This window comes from Protobothrops mucrosquamatus, unplaced genomic scaffold (genome assembly GCF_001527695.2).
Source record: "Protobothrops mucrosquamatus isolate PMUCROS unplaced genomic scaffold, P.Mucros_1.0 scaffold1919, whole genome shotgun sequence".
Taxonomy (NCBI): Eukaryota; Metazoa; Chordata; class Lepidosauria; order Squamata; family Viperidae; genus Protobothrops; species Protobothrops mucrosquamatus.
In genome coordinates, this window is record NW_015388041.1 from 61,325 (window position 1) to 86,143 (window position 24,819).

The window sequence follows — 24,819 nt, forward strand, 5'->3', positions numbered from 1 at the left end:
GAAAAATCTTTCTCCAGGATTGTCAGCAGTGGGATGTCAAAACATTTTGCATATTTTGATGTTCCCCACAGACACCACTGGTCTTCACCTCAAGTAAAAGAAGGCATATTTAGCTACAATGAAGTTGTGTTAACATTATACTGGCTTTGGTGCTGAATTGCACTCTTTGACTACAAACACCCCCCCACACACACACACAATTTGGTGATTAGATATTTTTCTTGTGACTCTTGAGTCTCTGTTCTAGCCTTGTGGATAGGAAAAAAACCTATCTCAATAGAGCCAGGGTGAAAATGATGCCAACATTTTCACATAAATCATTAACGTTGTTGCACATATGGTGTTGGTAACGCTTCTTCCTACAGGGCCATCCTGCGCAGATTGCACAAAAAGGTTAGGAGAGAGTGGGAACGACCGAGCCAAGAAGGCTAGACGTCTGAAGGATGGTAATTATCACTTCCAATTCTTTTTATTTTGAAGAAGACATATAATACGGTCATATAACATATCTACCTTGTCAACAAGGAGCTGGAGAAAAGCTTCGACAATATGAGGCACCTGATTTATCTGAATGCCAGATCTTATTTAAATTAGGAAGACAAACTGCCAGGGCTGTTCTGCAAGGGCTTTTCTGTGCCACTGGAGGGATTAAATTCTGCAAATGGGCCTGCATGCATTACGTCAGTTGAGACCCTGCACCTCTTGCCTTGCAAGTTGTGTCTTCTGGCACTGTGGATAGCTTGTGTGTACAGGTAATCCTCGACTTACAACCACAATTGAGCCCAGAGTTTTCCCCCATTTTACGACTTTTCTTGCCACATTGGTTAAGTGAATCACTGCAGTTGTTAAATTAGTAACACAGTTGTTAAGTGAATCTGGTTTTCCTATTGACTTTGTCAGAAGGTCACAAAAGATGATCACATGACCCCAGGACACTGCAGCCGTCATAAATATGAACCAGTTGTCAAGCATTTGAATGTAAATCACATGACCCTGGGGATGCTGCAACGGTCGTAAGGGTAAAAAATGGTCATGTGGCTTTTTTCAGTGATGTTGTAACTTTGAATGGTCACTAAATGAACTGTTGTAAGTCGAGGATCACTGCTACTGGGTAACTAGAAAGGCATTTGTATCTATTTGGAAAATCTCTGCATTTATTTTTATGAGGGCAAGGCAGCTCACGCTTTACTCCTTAGTCTTATCCATATATAGCTGTGAGGATGGTTGTATTATGTCTTTTGTAGCATGTGTGAGGTTACCTCAAGGGTTGTATTGCCACTGTCCAATATTCATTAGCCTTTCTCACACTATCTTAACGGGTCATAATGGTGTGAGAAACATCAAAGTGATTTAGCCATCTGTGCAATATGGTTAGAGTTTGGTATTTGATTGGCCCAATATTTATTTGTATATATTGATGTGGGAACAGCAGAGCTGGGTACTCTTATCCCCTGCAGTTTCATGTAAATGTGAAAATATCAGCACTGAAAACAAGAGGGATCACTGAGGGTCATCATAGGTCACTAACCAAGATCTTGAATGAGCAGATCCGTCTGCACTATCCTCTGGCATGTCAGGAAAAGGCAGAACTATTGCTCAACAATAGTTCATACTAAAGGAATGGACACCCCATGTGTGCGTGTGTATATAAACCTAGAGAGGAAAAACAATTTTTTTTTTTTAAAAAAAAGGTAAGTAGTTTTGAAAGTGAATGATTGTTTTGAAAGTCCAATTAACTCTTTTTTTTTAGATTTGATAATCCTGTCAGAATTGCATAATGTTGACCAACTTACTGATTGTTCTATTTGGCTTTTGGGTCATTTTCTCCTTTTGTAAACCACGAGTGGTGTAGATTGCTTCATGCTTTACTTTGTACAAAAAAGAAGAAAACAATGCACAGGGTTCTAGTCTGAGGGTCGCTGTTAAAGGGAGGAGACATTTTCAAGACTCCGATGCAGGAGCAATCCAATGGTTGGAGGTGACAGTCAGGAGATGGAAGGAATTTTGAATCCTGCACAATCTAATTCAGGGCTTTTCAACCAGTGGTACGGGTACCACCTGTGGTACATTGACACCTGGCAGGTGGTACGCGACCATCCTAGAAAAGTGGTAGCGGGGGTGGGGAATGATCTGAAGTGACGGCAGCACCGTACAAGCCTGAGTGAGAGATGGCTGGAGCTGCAGGGCTGTCAGGGCTCAGCGGAAGCCTCAGGATCAGTGCTGCTTTCCAGCTCATCGGCGCTTCTTCGGGACTGTCAGGGCTCAGTGGAAGCGCCAGGATCAGCGCCAGGCTCCAGCTGGAGCTCGGTGCTGATCCTGGCGCTTCTGCTGAGCCCAGAAGTGCCAATCAGCTGGAATGTTGCAGCATCTCCAGGGTCTTGTGATTTACATTCAGATGCTTGGCAACTGATTCATATTTATGACGGTCACAGTGTCCCAGGGTCATGTGAAGTGACCAAAACCTGCTGCAACCACCCAGAAGACAGGGGGAATAAAAACCAAACACCCCCCACCCCACCCCCACTGCCAATCCTCAACAGAAATGCTCACAACAATGAAAACCTCGGACAGGAGGAAGAGCGCCACCGGGTGGGCAGGCAAGTGTCTTGCTCTGCTGTGGCTTGAGGGGTACTTTTTTCAGTGCCATTGTAACTTCGAACAGTCACTAAGCGAACGGTTGTAAGTCGAAGACTACCAATACTTTATCACTTTTTTCCTTTTGGGGGGGGGGGGTCATCAAGTTTTTGACACCTTGCTAGGCGACTGGTGGTACTCGGATATTGGCATATCCTAAAAGTGGTACAATGGGTGAACAGGTTGAAAAGCCCTGCTCTAATTAACTAAATTTAGCTTGGATTGACTGAGAGCACTCCTTTCTCCTATGGTTATGCATGATAAACTATTTTAAATCATGTGGGCCGAGATGGACAAAACTGACTTTTATGTTGTTTTAAACAGATCCTGCTGAAGATGGTGTCCTCCTGTGACTATATCAGACCAGGCCTTGAGAAACACCTCCTGACTTTGGCCATTTGCATCTGCTGGGAGTCAAATAATGGATAGGTGTTAACATTCTTAACAATGTCTGCTTGGGAGGGTGAGATCCTTATAAATATCATATCTAATAAAATTTCATAGCTGTTCTTAGAGAAGAGCAAATTTCTAAATATCTCAGGGATGAAGTCTTGGAAAAGAGGGAGGTGTGGCCTCTGAAATATCATTTAGTTTTTAACTTTTAATTCCTCCCATCTTACTTTAATCCATGCACTGTAAGCCTGTCCCTTCTCTTGAAGGGCTACACGACATCTTGTGAGAGGAAAAAGGCACACAATCTGAGTACATTCCGTGTGTCTAGGCCAGGGGTAAGCAACCTTGGCTCTTTTATGACTCATGGACTTCAACTCCCAGAATTCCTGAGCCAGCTATGCTGGCTCAGGAATTCTGGGAGTTGAAGTTCATGAGTCATAAAAGAGCCAAGGTTGCTTACCCCTGGTCTAGGCAAAGAACTCTTGAATTTTTCCTAGCATGGAGTTCTCATGCAGGCAGCTGCAAAAGATCAGTGGCTAAATGCTAGTAGTGTTTCTGAATCTTGGTTAACTTGAAGACATATGGACTTCAACTCCTAGAATTCCCCAGCTAGCATGGTGGGAGGAATTCTGGGAGTTAAAGTCCATATACAGTATCTTAAAGTTGCCACGGTTGAGAAATACTATTCTAATGTAACCAGGTTTATATGTTTTGTAAGTTCTTGAAGAAAAAAAACTTGAACAAAATGAGAAATTTTATGTGTGTTAATTTTGTTGAATTTGAATAAATAATTTCCTATATAATTCAGAGATGTTCTCTTGTGCATGTATTAGATCTGAAAAAATCAATGATTGAAAGTTGATGAACTGATATAACGCATAACACATCCTTTACTCATGCAAAGATGTTTCTCAATGTCATGTAATAAAAAATGATCTATTAAGATAAAATTAAACTTATGTTAATCTGACATTAGATGGTAAATTTCACTCCGGCTTGCAATAAAGTTTAGCTCTCCATATAGAAAAGACACATAGTAGATAGGAAACTTAATATCTGAATGCTAGAATTGTTTTATTTAACAATCTTCAAATACAAGTGTATATGGTGGACAAACTTAATTCTATATCAAGAACTATTAATTGAAATCTCTAATGAGTACATCACACTGTCTACAGATGTTCACCTGAAACTAGATTAGCATTCACTTGAAATGCCCCCAAATTGGCAGTTAGTCCTATAGCAGGGGTCTTCAAACTTGGCCCTTTTATGACTTGTGGACTTCAACTCCCAGAATTCCTCAGCCAGGCACGCTGGCTGAAGAATTCTGGGAGTTGAAATCCACAAGTCATAAAAGGGCCAAGTTTGAAGACCCCTGTCCTACAGTGACCAGAATGATAGGCAGACATGACGTACATGCAGATATTTCTAATACCACCCCAAAGCCCTGATCAAATAAAAAAAATGCATGGCTAAAAGACAGAACTAATACACAAAAACAAAAGCTTGATAGCCTTCTATGCTGCCCTAACCTATACAGTACTTAGTCTGAATCCTACTGCTTTTGTGTCTCTGATAGTTTTATGTGTGTTGCTGTTTAGAATATGTATGTGGGATCTTTCAGGTTAATGCTAAAGCTACAAGAAGAAAAACAGAATAGAAAGTCTCGTTTTCTTCAACCCCCCCTTTTCTGTTTTTATTACAATGTGTCCTACACCATTTCTCTGTTTTGAATTTCTAGTTTGGGGTCTCGGGTATTGCAGATATGAACCATCAATGTTCATCCCAAAAAAATATACTTGGATAACATACTGCAGAATGTTAATCAGTTCTATATTAAATATTTTGCGATGTGGTTTTAAACTAAAGTAAGTGCCTTTGTAACTACATTTAACCAATGCAACATTTAACCTTATCTAGAGCTGTAACTTAGTAAAACCAACAGACATTAAAGCACAGAGCTCTTCTTCCTTTTCTGTCTTTCATTCTCCTCAGAGTCTGAATATCGAGCAAGATCCAGGATCAGTATCTGACTAAACATAAAGTCATCTTGCTGAAAATGGAAGAGAGATTGAGCACAGATCATCTTATTGTGATATAGGGATGGTTTTCAAAATCATTAAAAATTCATTTAATAGAAGCTGGGTTAGTTTTTCATCTCTGAAATAAATTGGGGAAAGGCATTACTTACTTTAGGGCAGACTCCAATTAAAACATCTGCTTTAGAATAGAATTCCTCCTTCAAAGAAATAACAATAATCTGAAAGCTTTCTTCTGATTGCTGCCTAATAAAGTTTGATACCTTTTTGAAGAGAAAAAAAAGGGATGGCTATGAAAATTGCTAGAGTTATATGAAATATAATATGATTCGGAAGGAAATTTATTTTATAAATTGGTAAATAAGCTGCTGGGAAAATTTGATTTAAACCACAAATATAGTAAATAAAGTTTAAATATATAGTCTATTTTTACGTAGTGCTTTTTCAGCCAATATACTTATATAAGGTATATAAGTATATTGGCTGAAAATGCACTATGTAAAAATACACTACATATTCAAACTTTATTTACTATATTTGTGGTTTAAATGTGTTACATTTAGAAAAAAGAGGAAGAATGCACCATGATAAAAATAACTGTTATTTCTGAGTTATTAAAACTTATTTCTTTATAAGGTAACTCTGAGTGCTGTATAACTCCCAATAAATAATTGACATTAAAAAAAATAAATTTGAAAACAAGATTACAGAGAATAACATTATATTGGGAGCTCTATCCAAAATAAATTCATTCCTCCTCTGACGGGAGAGGAACGGCGTGTGTGGGTGTGTGTTGAGAATTGAGAAGGCATGCTTCCAAGCCTCTAAAGATGGGGGCCATTCAGAGCCCATGTGCTAGATCAGGGTTGTCAAACTCAATTTCACTGAGGGCTGCATCAGCATTGCCGTTGCCCTCGGGGGGCTGGGTGTGTGCGGCCTACTGGGTGGGCATGGATGGAGTGGGTGTGGCCTACTGAGTGGGCATGGCCAGCTCAACATCGTTCGCGTCAAGGGTGCTTGTGGGGGCCTGGGCAGGAGTGGGACAGATCTGAGGGTCTCTGGCAGAAGGGGGTGGGACCAGGGCAAGCGCCAAGGCATGGTCCATTTCTTCATTCCTCACAAAGGGTGACACTTCCCCAGCATGCACCCAGGGGGCAGGACCGACACAGCAGGAGCAGGTTCCTCACTGTTTCTAGACGGCCTTGTGGAGCTAAGACTGAATGCGTTTCAGCATAGAGGGCCACCACAAAATTGTACATTGGCTCCCGGCCGGCCTGGGCCAGGGCCAAGGCAGCAGGGGCCATTCCCTCGCTGTTTCTAGGATGGCTTCGCGGACCACATGAAACCAGTTCGTGGGCCACATCCAGCCCCCAGGCCTTGTGTTTGACATGTCTGTGCTAGATGTTACTGGAGGAAGACAGTCCTGAGAGGAATGGGATAATTCGTCGTGGCCATGTGGCCACGGCCACCTTGCTCCGGCCATCTTGCCATGGTCAACTTACTGCAGACAACTCCACATTGGATAACTCAACACAATAAATGTTATCTGCCAATGTTTCTTTGTCGATATCTTATAGAGAGTAAGGAAGATAGGCAGGCTAGAATACAGTTCTAATCCTGCTTTAGGCATGAAAGCAAGCTGGGTAACTCTGGACCAATCCCTCTCTCTCCCATCCCATCCCAACCCACCTCACAGAGTTGTCTTAATAGGCAAAATAGGAGGTGAGATCATTTATATACCCCGCCTTGGGTTATATAAATAAAAAAGTTGGATATAGATACAATAAACAGAGAAATGGATGACTTACTTTTCCGATGTTTGTGTTATCTAGAGCTGCATCAACTTCATCTAAAACAAAAAAGGGAGCAGGCCTAAAACTGAAAGAACAAAGTAAACACAATTAAATGATTTATTAAATATTAGTGAGAGGTCAATTCTCATGAATTGCAGGCTGAAGGCTGCCACCTTTATAATTTAAAAGCAAGTAAAAAACCTACTTTGTACAATGAAACCTTGATTACAGTATATGGGGAGCTGACTCACAAATACTTAAAAATATGTAGTCTACCAACAGATATTGAAGACTTATTTTTGCCTGAGTTTGGGGGAAAATGTTTTCAAGAGGTAGTCGTTATCCTCTGAACTGGATTTGGAAATGAATGATGTATACAGAGTTAGAATCAGTTTGAACACTGAGTGCTCCTCCAATTATTGTTATATTTATCAGGACGACAATTTGTGATATGGTTTGGGAAAGGCATGTGAAAGCTCTTTACTGAAATTTTAAAAAGGTAAGTTCCAGATCTTTCCCTGATCGCTGATATTACAATTTTTATTTTTATTCTTTTAAAGACCTTTATTTGTTATGATGTTAATGTTTCAGTGCTAGAAGCCACCCGGAATCATTTGTTAATAGATGGGCAGCAAATAAATTCTATAAAAAAAAAACAAATACTGTATTCAAATGTTAAAGGTATCCTTAAAGATATTTAAAATAATAGAAAGATATTTAATAAATAGATAAAAAGCTGATTTTATATTTTATATTTTTACAAGAGTCTTATCTCAGAAATGAGGAAATCATCTGAAATTAATCAGGTACTTCACATATCACTGGTAATAGTATTAACGCAGCTGGAGTTATATTGTTAGTTAGGAAAGAGGCTAAGAGGGTAGTATATTGATCAAGAATATATTCAACATCAAAAATATATTGATCCTATGGGCATATTATTATTCTGAGGATATTTGACTCTGACTTATTTCTTGATGATTTTTATGAGATTAAAAATAACCCTGATTATTTCATAGATATTTTGCAAAATAGTATAGACTAGCATATGATCTTTAATTCTAAGTAATGACATCAATCTACTGATGTATCCAAATATCAACAGAAACATTCCTCCTAAAAATATAATCAAATTCAGAAGCTAATCTAGGGTTATACACAAAAGTTTAATTTGAAAGGTTTGTGGCATAAATTTCACCCTCAGAAAAGGATCTTGCTTGTTACCCAGCCACCCCAGAAAAGAAATCTGAATTATGGGGTGGGGGAGATTTTATTTTGTCTTAAGTTTATGCAAAGTTGCAAAGTGAAATAAAATACGCTCCCAAAGAAATGCCTGATTCTGTTAGAAATCCTTGGAGTGAGCATTACTGCCTTCTACAGAGTTTGAAGCTCTGAGAAGGCAGGATCGCTCTAAGCAATTTAGTAGAAAAAATACCTCTCGCGTTACCTTCCTCTTCCAGAAACAGTAGCAAGACCCAGCTTGTTACCTGTGCATCGCAAACACAAGAGCCAGAGCTGCAACAGACTTTTCTCCACCTGAGAGGTTGTCCATTGGCATAAATCGTTTCCCAGGAGCTACACAGTTATAGCCGATACCTCCCAAGTAAGGTTCTTCGGGATTCTCCGGACTAAGAAAGGCCTACAAGACACAACATTTTCTCATTCAGTTCAGAAGTAGAGGACATTAAGCTCAGTTTTATGACGATCCCATTCTTTGGTAGGGGCAGCAGAGAATTGTTTCCAAAGGTAATTGGGCTGCTACTTCACAGTGTCATTGTTGTCTTGAGTTCCTCAGGGGATATATTGTGTTCTCTAGGCTATTTAATACACAGACAATTCCACCAGGAGATATCTGAAGTTTGGTGTTTGGAATTTGGTGCCACCGGAATTCTGAGGACATCTAATTTTATCTCTCCACATAAATTCACAAAAGCTGTTTGGTGTCAGAATGGCAAGAGACCTGAACCTTAAGTGAGATATGATGAAAAGGGATTCAATCTGCACTAGACAATATGCTTACTTGAAGATCGCAACACCTGCATATATTTTTAAAACTACATTCTGGAATAATCATGTTACTGATTAATTATGTTTGCCTCCTCCCAAATACATCACTCCATAACTTACTTCGGCCAGATGTGGCCCTTCAAAGTGCTCCTACCAAGAGGAAAATCCTCTCCTCTGTGGTGCAACACTTTCCATCTTCAAGCTTACCTGGTCTTTTTTTTTTGGGGGGGGGGGATGAGACCTCTTCTTATTTATTTTTCCAGATATTAAAAGACCTTTTAGGGATGTTTTAAAGTTTTAAGACCTCTCGCTATTTTATGTAACTGTTTAACCTGTATTGGGTGTTTCAATCTGTAATTACATTTTATTGTTTATGTCTTACTTTAGCAACTTTCACATTTACGGCCCAGCATGGAAACAGCATACATAAAGTAATGTTAGGTTCTTAATAGTGATGTATGATGTATCGGTTGTCAAATTTCTAGTTTTAATTAATCAATATTAATGAAATATTAACCTGAGCACTGCTGTTTCTACTAAGTTTCTTGTAGATCTGATCAATAGCGACTGACACATGCTCAAAACACTGGCTGAACCTCTCGTATCTCTTTTTTTTCACTTTTTCAAATTCTTGCCTACATAATCTGGCTTCCTTCCTATGGACTTCAAACACTATGGAAGATTAAATGGAACAAAATGCAGCAGTTAAACATTAGCATTGATATTATTAAATATATTACCTGACCGTAAGTTATCAGCAAACACAAAAATAACTATTATCAGAAATATGTGTGTCACAGGGTACTCTAAAATTTAAACATACATTTTATTTCAATTTATAGGCAATATTATTTTAATGGAGGGAAAGAATTAAAAAATAAGCCTCAAGTGGCAAGATTTGGTCCCGATTTTTTTTGTCCTTCTTGCTTCAAAATAACCATCACTCTGAAAAGAACATATTATTTACAGTAACTATTCTCTCTTTTTTTAGCAATATTACAATACAGCCGTGCACACAGTTGGAAATAACAAAACAGCATACACATTTGTGTCCTACTGCACATGCTAGCACTAGTTTACTGTGCTGCTCCTCTTGATCTTTCTGAAGCATCTGAAGTCTTCAAATGTACAAGGGTTTAGGTGTAGAGTACAATATGCTGATCTATATTTATAAACCTGCATATACGTACAAAGTTAAACTGAACTGGAGCCCAAATCTGATTCACTGGCAAAAGTCCAAATTAGAGATAAACAAAATGAAGTGCTAGAAATGAAAAGTGCCTCCATTCCCGCAAATAATTAATGAGGAAGTGTTTAGCATTAATTACCATTGACAGATTCTTGAAATCTGCCTGTAACAATATGAAGCTTCTCCAGTGCTTTGAGATTTGGTGCTGTTGTTTTTAACAAAACATTTTCTTCACGTGCTACTTCTTGCTGAAGTTGTTCTAAGTGAGTCTCAATTTCTTTGTCAGACTGCAATTCCTAATTGTAAAATGAAATGTTTAGTGATGATAACAACCAAGAAATATTTCTGAACCATTAAGGACTAATTGGAAGTCTCAAGAGTAAATGGAGTAGATTTATGGGCAGCTACAGCATTAATTAATATGATAAAATAATGTAGAATTTTAAAAATAGAAAAGAATACAAGTATAGCATGACTTTTGAAATGTGCCTTTTGAAAGTCATACCTTGTATTGTTTGTTTACCCATTATACCCCGGGGATTTCTACAGTGGTGCAATCAAAATTCTGCCTACTTTTTATGTGCGATACACTAAAAACCAGGCTGAGATTCAATTTATTGTTATGATGGCCATCTTGATTTTTTCTTTTAGGACCACATTTTGCAAACACTTCTGTTATGCTCACTGTTCACTGGAGAAATAAAACTTCTTGGTAATAATCTTGTATAGGCGTAATGCTGAAACTACCCAATTTTAATTACCGGTAGGTAAAGTAAAAGATTCAACTTTTAGAATCTGAATCAAACCAGATATGAAACTGTATGATTGTGAGTTAAAGCACTTGCTTTAAAAAACTGAAGTAGTGTAACCTACAAGAGCACTTAAACTTATTGACTGAAAGGCGCTTTCAAGATTTCTTTATGAAGTCCTAGATAAAAATCACAGTATATTTGACTGAAATACCACTTCCCACATCATTTCAGTCGATGAAATGAGTTTTTTTTTTTAGACATTATGGGCCACGTAGGAAACTGCAGAAACATGCTGCACATTTTTACCCTTGTATTCAGTTGAACAGAAAATGTTTTTTATACACTACAGGTAGTAGTACTCAATCTATGTTTGCAATTGGGACTGGAATTTCAGAAATAAGTCATGACATCCTATATGACCGGAACTGATTTTACAACTGTTTGTTACAGTGATTAAGCAAATCATGTAGTCGTAAGTCCAAATCACATAGTCATTAAGCAAATCATACAGTTGTAAATTGCTTAGAGTAATAAGCAATATCCTATATGGAAAGAATATACATTATATTACCTTTAATTGTTTTCTAATACTGCTATAATCTATCTGAAGTGCCTCTTCTCTTTCATAGATGTCTGCAGTGACTTCTGTGCTTTCAGTATCAGGTTCCAGCTGTAACAAATAGCTAAGTTAGTATTCATATGTAAGAGTTAAAATAAAGAAAAGAGCAACACTATTTCACTTATCCAAACCCAGCCAACATTTAAGGGATTAAAATGTATTTATTACGTATTTTATTTTAAACTTGAACAGAAAAAAATCATGCAGAATGAGCAATCTTTAATTCTCACCCCAAAGGTGCTTTTTCAAAAGGCAACTGGACTTTGTTTTTCCTTGAAGACATTTTGCTTTTCAACCAAGAAGCTTCTTCAGTTCTGGTATTTTTAATTCTTATATTTGCAACATCAATATTCACATCAATATTCACTCTTGAAAAAATCTAGTTTGATGCAGCTGTATTGGCTTACACAATTATGAACAGATTCTCAACATCTAAAATTTCCTTAAGATTCCGCCACAGAAGAGGCTACTGTACCTCAATTTCACTAATGTCATCCAGAGATCCCAAAAGAAGGTTTATTCCTAGATCTTGCAGCTTACAATCAAGAAGCCTATTATGCTTCTCTAATTTCTTCTGTTCCAGAGAGGTCTCAATAGCCCCTGCTTCCTTTTGTAATGTTGCTAACTCTCTGCCAACAAAAGAGAAAAGCAAAGAAAAGGTGTCATTGGTATTTCTGAAACTTGAAATCAGTTATGACAAAGTTTTCCATGTAACATTCAATTACTCTAAGGCAGACATGTCAAACACAAGGCCCGGGGGCCAGATGCGGCCCGCGAAGTGGTTTCATGTGGCCCGCGAAGCCATCCTGGAAACAGTGAGGGAACGGCCCCTGCTGCCTTGGCCCTGGCCCAGGCTGGCCGGCTGGGAGCCAATGTACAATTTTGTGGTGGCCCTCTATGCTGAAACGCATTCAGTCTCCCTCTAACTTTGTCCTGGTACCCATCATGAACAACCTGGCCAAAGAGAGCAAGCACAGCAGCAGCCTTGACGAGGAGGTAAGTGCAGCTGGGCGCCCCCTTGGGCAAGTGGGGCTGGGCTTGGTGCCACGGGTGCTCGAGAGCCAGGCTGGGCGTTTGACCTCTGCTGCCTAGGGCTCCGGGCAGCCCGCACCACCATCCAGCCCTCCCCACATGGCCTGAGAGGAACAGTGAGGCTCCTCCAGTGGACCATGCCTTGGCACTTGCCCTGGTCCCACCCCCTTCTGCCAGAGACCCTCAGATCTGTCCCACTCCTGTCCAGGCCCCCACAGGCACCCTTGATGCGAATGATGTAGAGCTGGCCATGCCCACCCAGTAGGCCACACCCACTCCATCCATGCCCACCCAGTAGGCCGCACCCATCCGGCCCCCCAAGGGCAACTGCAATGCTGATGCGGCCCTCAATGAAATTGAGTTTGACACCCCTGCTCTAAGACAACACCAGAGAAGATAACAATCTCAAAATATGTTTCAACTACCAGAATATATCTTAAATGTAACATAGCATTCTAGATCTTCAGCACTTTCTGCCCAAATTTAGTACATTAATTGCTCATTGGACAATTCCAGTAGTGAGATAAAAGAGATAAACCAACTGTAGGAGAAGAGCAGGTGGAGCTGGGGAGCAGAGTAAAACACATCTTCTGTGTAGTTTTTGCATTGCCACAAGAGATCCATGTCCAGCCCCCTTGAATTCCATTGGTTCTTATGTAGCACCAATTTAATTGACCAGACTCTTATGTATAGGCTTCAATAAATGGTTTATGCTGCAACCTACACAAATGGTTCAAATTCTTTGCACCTGACAATAACCAGGATTTTTCAAACTACAAACTACCCTACCTGAGGTTCCATAGGTTTTTTATTGGTAAATCTTTATGTCTTGATCAGGGTTTTCAAGGGTCTTTTTTTAAAAAAGCAAAACATAAAAAATGTTCTGCAGCCTGAAAAAGTTTGAAAACTTCAAAACATGTAAATCTAATTTTTAGGTTTTCAAAAGTTTTCAGATATTAATCTATTTACATAGACAGATGATATTGGTTTTTTTATCAAAGTGATTCCTATTTCTTAAAGACACAGAAATATAGCTTTGTTTATCTGCTAAATATTGTAATCCAACAAAACTTTCATTATTTTATCTAAAGAGCTTTATAAGGCAATATTTTAAGGGTCCAGGCACCCAGTGCAGAATAGCTCGTTAAAGAAATTTGGAAATGTTCCCTTCAAGTATTATAATGGCATGTTGCATAACAGTGTGCATAGACATGCATATATATGTATTGAATTTTCTCTTTTAAGATTCAAAATCATCTTATAACAAAGAAAGTAGCAATACTTAGAATGAGATTGATCTGACACAAAAGATACACAAAGACAAAATGGCTTTTAAATATTTAACTCTTAATGGTTAACTCCTTGCTCTGGAGGAGATTATTCCAGGATTCTATTAATTTAGTTGTGGTTTGAAGAATTACTGCTAAGGTATTGGGGGTCCTGGGAATTTGCTTTGCTGTGCAAAACAAGGTTTACAGATATGTATAGTACAGATAGCTGAGATTCAAAAAGGCTCATCTGAGAGGCCTCAAAACAGAGCCTTGGCTGCTTATTGAAAAAAAAAAAGAATGTAGTGCAAAGTAAGGTCTATGCTATACCACATAATTAAAGGATCACGTTCCACCATGAACATTAGGCATTAGTTAGGGAGAAAAGTGGAAAGAATTTCATCTTGTTGAGAATGAGGATAACCCTGAGATGAACAATGTCAAGATACAGAACTAGTATGTCTGCTGAAAGGGAACTGCCAGAGTTCACTGCCTGTCACGCAATCATTAATATTGTTCAAAAGGCATCCTTATTTATAAATAAATATTAAATAAAAATAAAATAAATTTAAAATAAACAAACTGTATTTGTTTTATAAATAAAAATATTGCAGGTTGTAAATGGCCAAATGATATGGGAGCAAGCTGATTTCACATTGGAGCAGATAAAATGGAGTTACCACAGGTCTGAATCTTCTCCCTCCAAATACCTTAATCGCTAAAATTTGCATCGTTGAAAAAAAAAAAAGCTTGAATTAATGGCCAGGTAAATTTTACAACATTTTTCAAGGCATTAGACTTCCATCTGAAGAGAAAATGCAAAATATGAAGGCAAGAACTGAGTGCTAGTCCCAATCCTTTGAAAGAGGATCTATTATAGTTGAATTAAAGTTCAAGGTAATGTGAGAGGTTTGTAACTCGGGCCTGACAAGACCATTTCAGGTGAAATTAATTATCTTTTCAACAAGAATCAGTTACCTATTTAAAGTTAATAATGCCTTCCTTGATTCTTCAACTTCATTCTGTGCTTTTGCAACATCGCTTTTACTAATATTCTGCTTTTTTCTAAGCTGCTGTAATTCTTCCATGACTTCATTTACCATTTGTAAAAAGTTTTCTTCATCCTATATAGAAAAAAAAATGTCATTTTTTAAATATAGAAATGCCCAGTTGTTAAACAGGTTCTTCACCAGATTATCTAATGAAGGATGCCAAATACAGATTAATGGTAATATCAAAATTAGTGACTTTGCCGTGATTATTAACTTCTCAAACATGCATATATTTACATGAAATTTTATACAACAGTTTCAATAAAGAATATCTGTATTTCATTTTAATTATCAATACATCATCTACATCTATAAATAATTTATTCATAAATCACACTTATACGTTAGTACTAATCTAAAGACAGGGGACAAGGCACCTCAAGCCTTCCAGATATTGTTAGACCCCAACCACCTTGCTATTTGGACTTGCTGGATGCGGCTAACATAATCTGCAAAACCTATATACTCTCCTCTTCTATTTATAGGTAATGCAAAATAATCAGTACAGAATGAACAGATTTCATTAAATTTGTATAAATAAATCAGCAGAATCATATATAGATTTCCGATTAAGATAAAATTATGGAGAAAGTAGATTTACATTTTTACAGTTCCCTGATTCTAAACGATTAATTTACAGTACAATAAAGTCCCACAGGTGTTTATATAATCATTAATAATTTATAGTAAGAAGTGCTGTTATATTTTTAACTGACTTGCATATATTTCAAATTATTATAAAACTATTAGTTGCCTTTTTCAGTTGAATTATTTCAGCTTCTTCTTTGTGAATGTCCTCCTTTAGCACGCGATTTTTCTTCACCGTCTTTTCTATAAGACTATTAATAAACTCAAGTTGTGTATTCAGTCTTGTCTTCTGGTTTTCAAATTCAGATCTAGCCAAACACAGTTTTGCAAAATAGAAGACAATGTAAAAACTCAATTTATTTTGTCAACTAGTGAGGAGAGGGGTTCTTGTTTCTCATGCAAGAAATCTACAACAGGGTTATCAGGAAATTTATGAATACTCTTTCCTAAAATTTATAATAATATATTTAAATGCTACAGACTGGGCTCTACTGGATATTTTACATAGATAAAAAATGCATTTATGGCATACTTTTCCAGATAGTTGAACTATGGGTCTATCCAAACTTAAAGGGGATTTATTGTTTTACCTCTTTCCCAAAGCTCCATTTCTCCTTTCACCTATAAAAAAATCATTTTCTGTTCACCCAAACATTTTATCTTTGCAGGAACTTCCTCTTTCTATCTAGATATGAAACATATTAAAGATTGCACTTAACAAAGAAATTACTGAATGAGTATTCTTTTTCAATTCTGAATATTTACCTCTTCCTGTCAACTTCTTCTTGCTTTTGTATATGTTCTTTTTCATATACACGAATGTTCTCCACACCAATTTCTTCACAGAATTCATGAAAAACATTGTCTTCCACCTATTATATAACCATCCACCATCCAAAGTACAGGAATTAAATATATTCTCTAAAAACAAGAATGCTTCTTTTATCTTATAAAGTAATATGGAATAGACACAGGAATTTTAAAATCTGTCGTTTGTTACGCAAATTTTACCAGCATAAGAAAATTGTTCTAAGTAGAAACTATTAGAGGATAGGGGAATAATTTTGCTATTACATATTTTCTTCCTTAAGCTGGCAAAATCACTGTGGTATTTCACTATCTCAAATGCAAGAATTGTGGGTTGGGTTTCTGTGGCATTTCCTCCTCCTCACATTTCCAATATTATACAAACATTAATTTCAATTTATTAAGCTTTTATAATACCACTTACTATTGCTGAAATGATTGGGAAAATGTTATGAAACTTAATGAGATTCATTCTGTTTCCAACAAATTCGCAAAGCAGGATAGAAAAAATATTTTAAAAGTTTGTCTGCATTTTAAACTCTATTTTGTGGTTTTATATCCCTTCAGCTGCATTCAGCATTTACTACTTTCAATGTTTTCATCCAGGGAGTAATAATATTCCATTCCATATCAGTTTTATACTGACAGAAAACATTTATTTTTAATATTCTTTTGAAGACAAAAATAAGTTATTGGACTACTACGTGGATTCCACTCCTTATTTACTGTATAATATTTAAATATTTCACTTAGGAATCCAAAAATTGTTAGTTTCTAATTTCAAAAACATGACTTAAACTTGATACAATGTAAAATTTCAGCCAAGGCTTTTCAAGGGAATGCACAGGATCACATTCAGGATCACATTCTATAAAAATGACGCCTTAGAGTTAAGAATATTCTTTATTTAAAAATTCACCCGTTAGGTAGAACAAAAAGACCCTAAGCCAGTGCTATAAGCTAGCCAGCCACAATTCCAAGTGCTGCTATAATGGAAAACCTATACCTCATTAATTTTTATTTTGAGCTCATTCGTTTTTTCAGTTCTTTGTAAAACTCCTTCATTCAGCATGGTGTATTGTGACTGTATATTGACCAGTTCACTTTCCAGCATAGATTTTTCCTAAATAGAAAAAAAAATGAAAAACAAAATAGGTTTATTTAATGGATGACTATTCTAACTGCTTTGATTGATTAATAAAGCCATGATTTAACAAACTTGGTTTAGTGGATGTTGAACTTAACAAAAGTTGCTGAACAGGAATATACTGGCAGATCAATGAATACAGAGATGGAGTGGCTGGGATAGCAGGCAGACAGCAGATCTTAGGACAGGTCTTGCAAAGAACTGTTACAAGGAAGAAGGGGGACACATATCCACTTTACCCTATTTCTCAACCATGCCCTAGTCAGAGTTCTTGTTAGGGTTGAGGTAAACCTCTAATTTTGAACATTCTACTTTAATGGACACTCTTGCTCCCAGTAGTCTACAAAATTAATGGCTTACTATAGTGGTCAAATTTCATTTGCCTAGGTAAGTAGCAAGAGCCAGTCAACAAATGACTTCAAAAAGTTAAGTATTTTAATAGGAGACATCCTGCAAACTCAAGGATTTTTCAACTGAATAGTTGAAAAAGCATTCAGGAAGAGGAAATGGCAAATATGGCGGAGTTTATGCAACTACCAGAAGTCACATTCAATTCAAAGTAAACTTAACGTTTACTGTAACACTTTATAAGATTATCCCAATGTGGGTTTTTTTTTCAGTTCACCACAACAGTATTAAAGAAATATATCATAAAAAATACTACAAAACTTAAAACAGAAATCTGTAACTTAACTAAATAATACAATACATAGAACAGTGGTGGCAAACCTATGGCACGAGTGCCAGAGGCAGCACTCAGAGCCCTCTCTGTGGGCACGCGTGCCGTTGCCCCAGCAGAGTTCGCCAGAAATGCGAGCACATGGCATTTGGAAGCGACAGGGCAGGAAGTGAGCGAGCAAGCGGTGTTGGCCCCCCGGGGATGCCCCAGAAATGGTGAGGGACTGGCCCCGGCCACACTCACCCAGTCTGCCGTGACCATTGCAGCCACGCCCACCCAGTGGCCCATGCCCCCCCCCGTCCCTCCTGAGGGCACCACAATGCTGATGCAGCCCTGGCACTTTGCAATAAATAAGTGGGTTTTGGGTTGCAGTTTGGGCACTCGGTCTCTAAAAGGTCCATCATCGCTGACACAGAACATACTACATAGATTTTCAAAAAGAAAAAGAAAAAAGTAACAATTTTTTTCATTATAACAGAGATTTAAAATACATTATTTAGGCAACAGTTAGACAAATGAGAAAATATGAAAGCCTGATTCTACCTTGTAGAAATTAGCCAGACGTTTTTTCTTAAGAATCTCTAGTTCATTTTGTGAATATTTGTATCGGGTTTGAATTCCTTGGCACTGAGCTTGTAAATGCCTTAAATCAGCCTCCTTGTATTTAATTTTTAGTAAGATCTATGGAAAGATGTTGTACAGTGTAATAAATGTGTAGAAGACATTCTACGAATTCCAGATATGAAAGAGTTTATCCATTAAACCTAAAACTATCAAGAGAGCAGCAAAGCCCAAGACATTCAAACTGAAATGTTTCCCTCTCTACCTTTGTTCTTATGCCTTCCATTTTGGGAGGAAATGGCATATCTTGCCAGATAAGACACATGCCTTAACCTGGAGAAGAGTTGGAGAATCAGAAGAAATAATCATCTAGGAAAGTGGAGCTCAGGGCAAATTAGGATCCTTTTTGAAATTACATTCTGGCTTGATTTAAGCTGTTTCATTCTATCCTTAATCCTATTTTGTTCTAACTGTAGTGATGTATTACAACCTGGAAAATTAGCTATGAGTTAAAGATTGTGTCATTTATGGTATTTTCCTTTTATCTTCTACCACTGCCTTCAATTCTCAATTAGTTCCTCATCCTTAACCTATTTAATAAATAACATGTTTATTAAGTATACAATGTTTAAATATCCCAGTATTTAAAAAAAAATATGTGAAACCAAACAATTTAATTTTGATAGATTTATGGCTTCTTAATTAGAACATAGTGCCACATATAAAAGTTTATAGCTTTACCTTTAGTTCATCCATTAGTTTCTCCCTTCGTTCCTTTAGTTCCTTTATTTCTTTTTCTTCCCAGTATCTAGCCTTCAATTTCAAATAACTTGAGCCCCCAGAAATTATTCCAGATTTCAAAAATAAAGTTCCATCAAGAGCCACTGTCTGAACATTGGGAAAAAGCAGACACAGAAAATTAAAAGATAACTACTGTAGTTATTTTCATCATCTTTATTACTACTACCATTTCGTTTTGCCCTTTTAATATATAACTTAAGGCAGTGAATTTACCTAATACTCCTGCCTCTTCTTTTCCCCACAACAACGACCCTTTTAAGATGGCTTGGACTCCTCCATAGTCATCAGCCAGCTGTTATACCTAAGGGAGGTCTAGAAATCACCATCTTCTAGATTTTAGGCCAGCACCTTAACCACTATACTAAATTGATTCCTGGACACAAGTACTATTGATACTTTTGACAAAATATTCATTTTTTATTTTTGCATTCTATTTTACAAGAATAGAGTCAACGACAACATTTAGAATATCTTGACTATCCTACATTTGACTATCCTGCATTTGGCTTTAGGATCCAAGTTATCACAACAGAATCAGAGCACAAGTAGACCTTGCTTAATGACTGTGCTGTTTATTATTATTAATAATAATAATAATAATAATAATAATAATAATAATAATAATAATAATAATAATAATAATAATAATAAAGTTGGAAGGGACCTTGGAGGTCATCTAGTCCAACTCCCTGCTCAGGCAACATTTGAAGTTAAGACAACGCTGAACAAGTAATTATGACCAGTCTTCACTTTTATAACCTGAGCACTATCCCTGTGGTCACACAATCAACATTAAGACACTTTGCAACTGGCATTTACAGTTGCAGATCAGCAGTCACCTTATCACCATTTATACACTTTAAAACCAGAAATTAACACCAAGGTTAGTACTAGATTAATAACCAAGCAGTAAACAATACCCCAATGAAAGAACTATTAACAAGAACTAACAAGCTAACAGTAAACAGCCTAATCAAGGAACCAACAACAACACTCCCACTAGTGATAGGGCAAACCACTACTAGTATATAAAAATAGAGCAAATCCCACTCCCTTCTAGCATTTCTAGCACTATTTAATATTTATTTGCTATGTATATGTAGGGGTGTGGGTCTATACATATGTTGTACATAGTATGTTTTAGGTGTGTGTCATGTATGTGTTTTACTTTGAGAGAGTGGGCATCTAAATTTCATTTTTGATGTGTGCCGTTGTGCCCACAGTAAGAAAAATGACAATAAATGTTATCTTATCTTATCTAATGAAGTTTCTAATTCAGTAATGAAATGTCTGCAAGAAAACAGCCAAGCTCAGAGAGCATCACAGTTCAGCCCTGAGCCACAAATATTCTCTTCTATCGATGCTTTACAACCAGTTTTCAACAATGAGAGTCAATGGAGAAGCCAGCAGCAGCCAGTCATGGTCATGTGAGGTCTCATTTAACAACCCACAGTGACTAACTTAACAACTGAATGAGAAGTGATATCATAACTCCATCATGGTCATGTGATGCTTCACTTAGTGACCATGTCGCTTTATCTACAGAGTTGCTAGTGCCAATTGTGTTTGCTAAGCAAGGGCTACGTGTATATTTCAAATATTACCTAAATGCTTATAAAGAGCTTACAGTATGTTTTAAGGACTACCAAACTTTTCAGTCCATTATGAATTGAATTCATGCTAATTAAGGCTGGTTATTTCAAAGTAAAAAATTAAAAGCATTCACTTTCCTTGTCAAGTAAATAGAAGAGACCTTTCAGAACAACAGCAGTTTGAAAAAATCAGCACTTTGCCATTTCTAAAAGCCAACAAGCAGAGGAGAGATTTAAACCTGAACCAGGACTTTAGCTGTACAAAGATACAGCCCAATAGTCTATGTTCCAACTGTATCTTCAAAGGATATAGTTCCATCAGAGCCAAAGCTTATTTAACTAATACAAAAAACTTATTAAAGACCATTTTAAAATTATATTTTGAAACTCAGCTGCCTAGTACTTACTTTCAGTCGATACTGGCCATCAAATGCCAACTGTTTTGCTTCCTTTACTGTTTCACAGACAAGGCCATTTCCACAGACAAACTGAATAACTTTCTTCAACGGAGGAAAAGATGTTTGTATGACATCGATTATCAGTTTTGAACCTCTTATTTCTCTTAATTGTTCATTGATTGGTTCAACCTACATATAAAAAGGTGTGGGTAAATCTCATATTAGATAAAAGTCCTGACAAAATGACTTGAGTTCCTTGTAACAGAAAAGGAGAATAAAATATTTTAATAAATACACTTGAAATAACAAAAGCATCTAAGAAAAACTAATGCACGTTTTATTATTAAAAAACCAATCTGAAATTAGGAACAAAAGAGAAACCTATAGACATTAGACAATGGACAGCAAAACAAAGCTAGTGAGATAAAATGGCAATACAATACAAAGTATATCTCCTTATAAGATTCATGTCAGAACACAATAAAAAATGATGAATAAAATTTAAAATATTATGACTTTCCATGAAAGATTCTGAGTGAGATTTGGAATTAAACAGATGCTGCTATGTTTTCTTTAAACAGCTTACTTCAAGGTAATCCAAAGGAAGGAATGTTTCCGGCTCAGCTCTTTCTTCCTTGAGGAAACGAATGCAATTTCTAGCTGTCTTTTCTGAGGCCACAACAATTGCAGTCATGTATTTGCCAAAAACTTTGGTGACAGCAAGCTGATATTTTTTATGGATGGGGTGACACAAGTCCACAAGTCTTCCAAACTAAAAGAAGAATAGTGTACTAATTTGCAACTATTTATACTTTTACATAAAATTACTTCAACTAATGGAGACACCAGTTTCCATAAACATGTATGGAAATGCAGCAATTAATTTTGCTCTTTTGTGACTCCCAAAGTGTAAGTCAGCCAAATAAATTACTTCATAATAAAACTAAAAGATTAAGATTAGCTTTGGTAACAGAATCTTGCCACTCTGGACTTCCGGTTTACCGACGCAGCCACCATGGACGTCTAGAAGGCGAGCTCCGTCTTCCGTGTCCAGTTTCGTTTCGCTGGGGCAGCCCTCCAAACCGGCAGACAAAAGACCGGCCATAGCAATATGGCTCGTCACTAGGCTGCAGACAGCCAAAGTCACACTTACCATTAGGCAATTATAAAGCAGCGCGGATGAGACTGGGTGAGATCTACCTCTCTTAAATCCTTTTTTACCTGCATAAGCTGCTTAAAGTACTTTCCCCCCTGTGGAGAGGGGAGATTTTATCCCTCCCTCTAGAAACAGCGGCGACTGACTATCCAGAGGAGTTTAAAACGTTGAAAGAATAACTTGATCCTAATTGGAATTCTATTTTTTAAAGTTTGTGGACTAAAAGATTTTCTATTCTTACTGAAGATCTGGGTTTTTACTTATAGAAAAGAAGCAAAACTGAAAAGATTATAAAAAATTTGGATTTAAAAGAAAACTTTAAATGGTAGAGGCGACATCTTGTGGCTAAACTGATACTACAATTTGTTATTGCTTAAAAAAGACTTGGCCAGTAGCCCAGACAATAGGTAAGATTTATGTAACCTTGAGATATCAGCTGTGAGAAGCCCAGCTGTGTTCCATATTCAGTGACAAATTTTTTTTTTTGCATTCTTTGATTGTAAAGCTTTTAATCTAATAACTACTAAGAGAATATGGAAGAAGATCAGGAACAGATTCTTTCTATGTTGAAAGCAATTCATCAAACTATTCTTACAGCTACTGATGAAACAAGAGGTTACAGAAAAGAACAAGATGTCAGCCCAGATATACGAACTCAAACTTTGATTACAACTAAAAAAATCAACTACACAGAATATAACAGAAAAAGCGGAACAATTAAATATTATGACAGAAGATTCAACTGATCAACAGGACTGATCACTTTGGGAAACCTTGTTTAAACTCATATTGAAAAATATTAATCTGTCTTGACAGTTCTTGCTGCATTTATCTCCATGGCATTGAGCTTGTCTTGAACAGTGTTCAGTATTACCAAATAACCAAGTAGGATGTACTATTAAAGGAGCTATTTATTTGTAAACAAACTGAAGTGAAATTAAAAGAATCTAATTAATTACCACAAAATCAGGATATAATCTTTTGAGGCTCTCCAAATTTTCTGCCCTCTTCTGCTGGCGTTTCCCTTCATGGACATCAATTTTAGCATTCTGCAAATCACTAACAACTTTACTCAGTTCTTCATTTATATTGGCTATTCTGATCTTTGAAGTTTGAATCTCATTTGTCAGCATTTCTTCTTGTTGCTTTTTTTCTTCTAAAGATTCCCTTCAATTCAAGCCAAAAAGTAAAATAAAATAAAATAAAGAATTGGATAAATAATTTAATTTAATAAAGTTATTATAAATTCTGACGGCCAATGCCTGTAAGTCAAGGGCCCTTAGTTTGCAAATCCCAAATTGAGATGCATGTCTGAGTTTTGTGAAATTAGTGCATACTTAGATAAATAACGCAAAGGAGGTGGATCATATATCATGTACCATTATTACACTCACTCCAGAACTTCTGAGGATATGCTAGACATACAGATCTTAACGTTTGCTAGACTGTTCTTGAATAATCCATTTGGACAACAATGTAATATAGAAAACCAAATGAACTTTAGCAAGATTTGCATCTTAGAAGCCTCTTTTAGTGCAGGAAATTATTTTTTAAAATAGGTGCTATAAATACATACGAGCATGTCCTAATGTATTCCACGAGCTTCTCCATCCTTTTTTCATTATCTTCTATCTGTTCCATGATATGCTTTATATTTTCCTAAAAGTATGTAGTAAGATATATTAAAAACTGGTTATACAAATAAGAAATAATTTAACTTTAGTAGTAACTGTGAGAGGGATCTCGGAGTCCTAGTGGACAATCACTTAAATATGAGCCAGCAGTGTGCTGCAGCTGCCAAAAAAGCCAACTCAGTGCTGGGCTGCATTAACAAAGGGATAGAATCAAGATCACATGAAGTATTAATACCACTCTACAATGCCTTGGTAAGGCCACACTTGGAATACTGCATCCAGTTTTGGTCACCACGATGTAAAAAAGATGTTGAGACTCTAGAAAGAGTACAGAGAAGAGCAACAAAGATGATTAGGGGACTGGAGGCTAAAACATATGAGGAATGGTTGCTGGAATTGGGTATGTCTAGTTTAACGAAGAGAAGGACGAGGGGGGACATGATAGCAGTGTTCCAATATCTCAGGGGCTGCCACAAAGAAGAGGGAGTCAAGCTATTCTCCAAAGCGCCTGAGAGCAGGACAAGAAACAACGGCTGGAAACTAATCAAGGATAGAAGCAACCTAGAACTAAGGAGAAACTTCCTGACAGTTAGAACAATTAACCAATGGAACAACCTGCCTTCAGAAGCGGTGAATGCTCCAACACTGGAGGTTTTTAAGAAGAGACTGGACAGCCAT

The 24,819-nt window shown here is 37.0% G+C and overlaps 2 protein-coding genes across 2 annotated transcripts in view; one reads left to right on the forward strand and one right to left on the reverse strand.

Annotated features, from left to right (window-relative positions):
- FAM118A (family with sequence similarity 118 member A) overlaps positions 1–3,236 on the forward strand; it is an 11,388-nt gene extending 8,152 nt beyond the window's left edge. Inside the window, exons 7-8 of the mRNA XM_015823575.1 lie at positions 366–446; positions 2,959–3,236. Coding sequence (XP_015679061.1) covers positions 366–446; positions 2,959–2,987 — 110 coding nt within the window. The 3' untranslated portion in view covers positions 2,988–3,236. The remainder of the gene's footprint in view (positions 1–365; positions 447–2,958) is intronic.
- A 1,739-nt stretch (positions 3,237–4,975) lies between these two features.
- SMC1B (structural maintenance of chromosomes 1B) overlaps positions 4,976–24,819 on the reverse strand; it is a 32,100-nt gene continuing 12,256 nt past the window's right edge. Inside the window, exons 8-25 of the mRNA XM_015823573.1 lie at positions 24,084–24,166; positions 23,467–23,674; positions 21,938–22,123; positions 21,361–21,540; positions 19,302–19,448; positions 18,543–18,680; positions 17,180–17,296; positions 16,132–16,238; positions 15,533–15,674; positions 14,705–14,850; positions 11,902–12,055; positions 11,379–11,477; positions 10,195–10,351; positions 9,384–9,538; positions 8,347–8,498; positions 6,875–6,944; positions 5,219–5,329; positions 4,976–5,080 (exon numbers count right to left, since the gene is read on the reverse strand). Coding sequence (XP_015679059.1) covers positions 4,976–5,080; positions 5,219–5,329; positions 6,875–6,944; positions 8,347–8,498; positions 9,384–9,538; positions 10,195–10,351; positions 11,379–11,477; positions 11,902–12,055; positions 14,705–14,850; positions 15,533–15,674; positions 16,132–16,238; positions 17,180–17,296; positions 18,543–18,680; positions 19,302–19,448; positions 21,361–21,540; positions 21,938–22,123; positions 23,467–23,674; positions 24,084–24,166 — 2,457 coding nt within the window. The remainder of the gene's footprint in view (positions 5,081–5,218; positions 5,330–6,874; positions 6,945–8,346; positions 8,499–9,383; positions 9,539–10,194; positions 10,352–11,378; positions 11,478–11,901; positions 12,056–14,704; positions 14,851–15,532; positions 15,675–16,131; positions 16,239–17,179; positions 17,297–18,542; positions 18,681–19,301; positions 19,449–21,360; positions 21,541–21,937; positions 22,124–23,466; positions 23,675–24,083; positions 24,167–24,819) is intronic.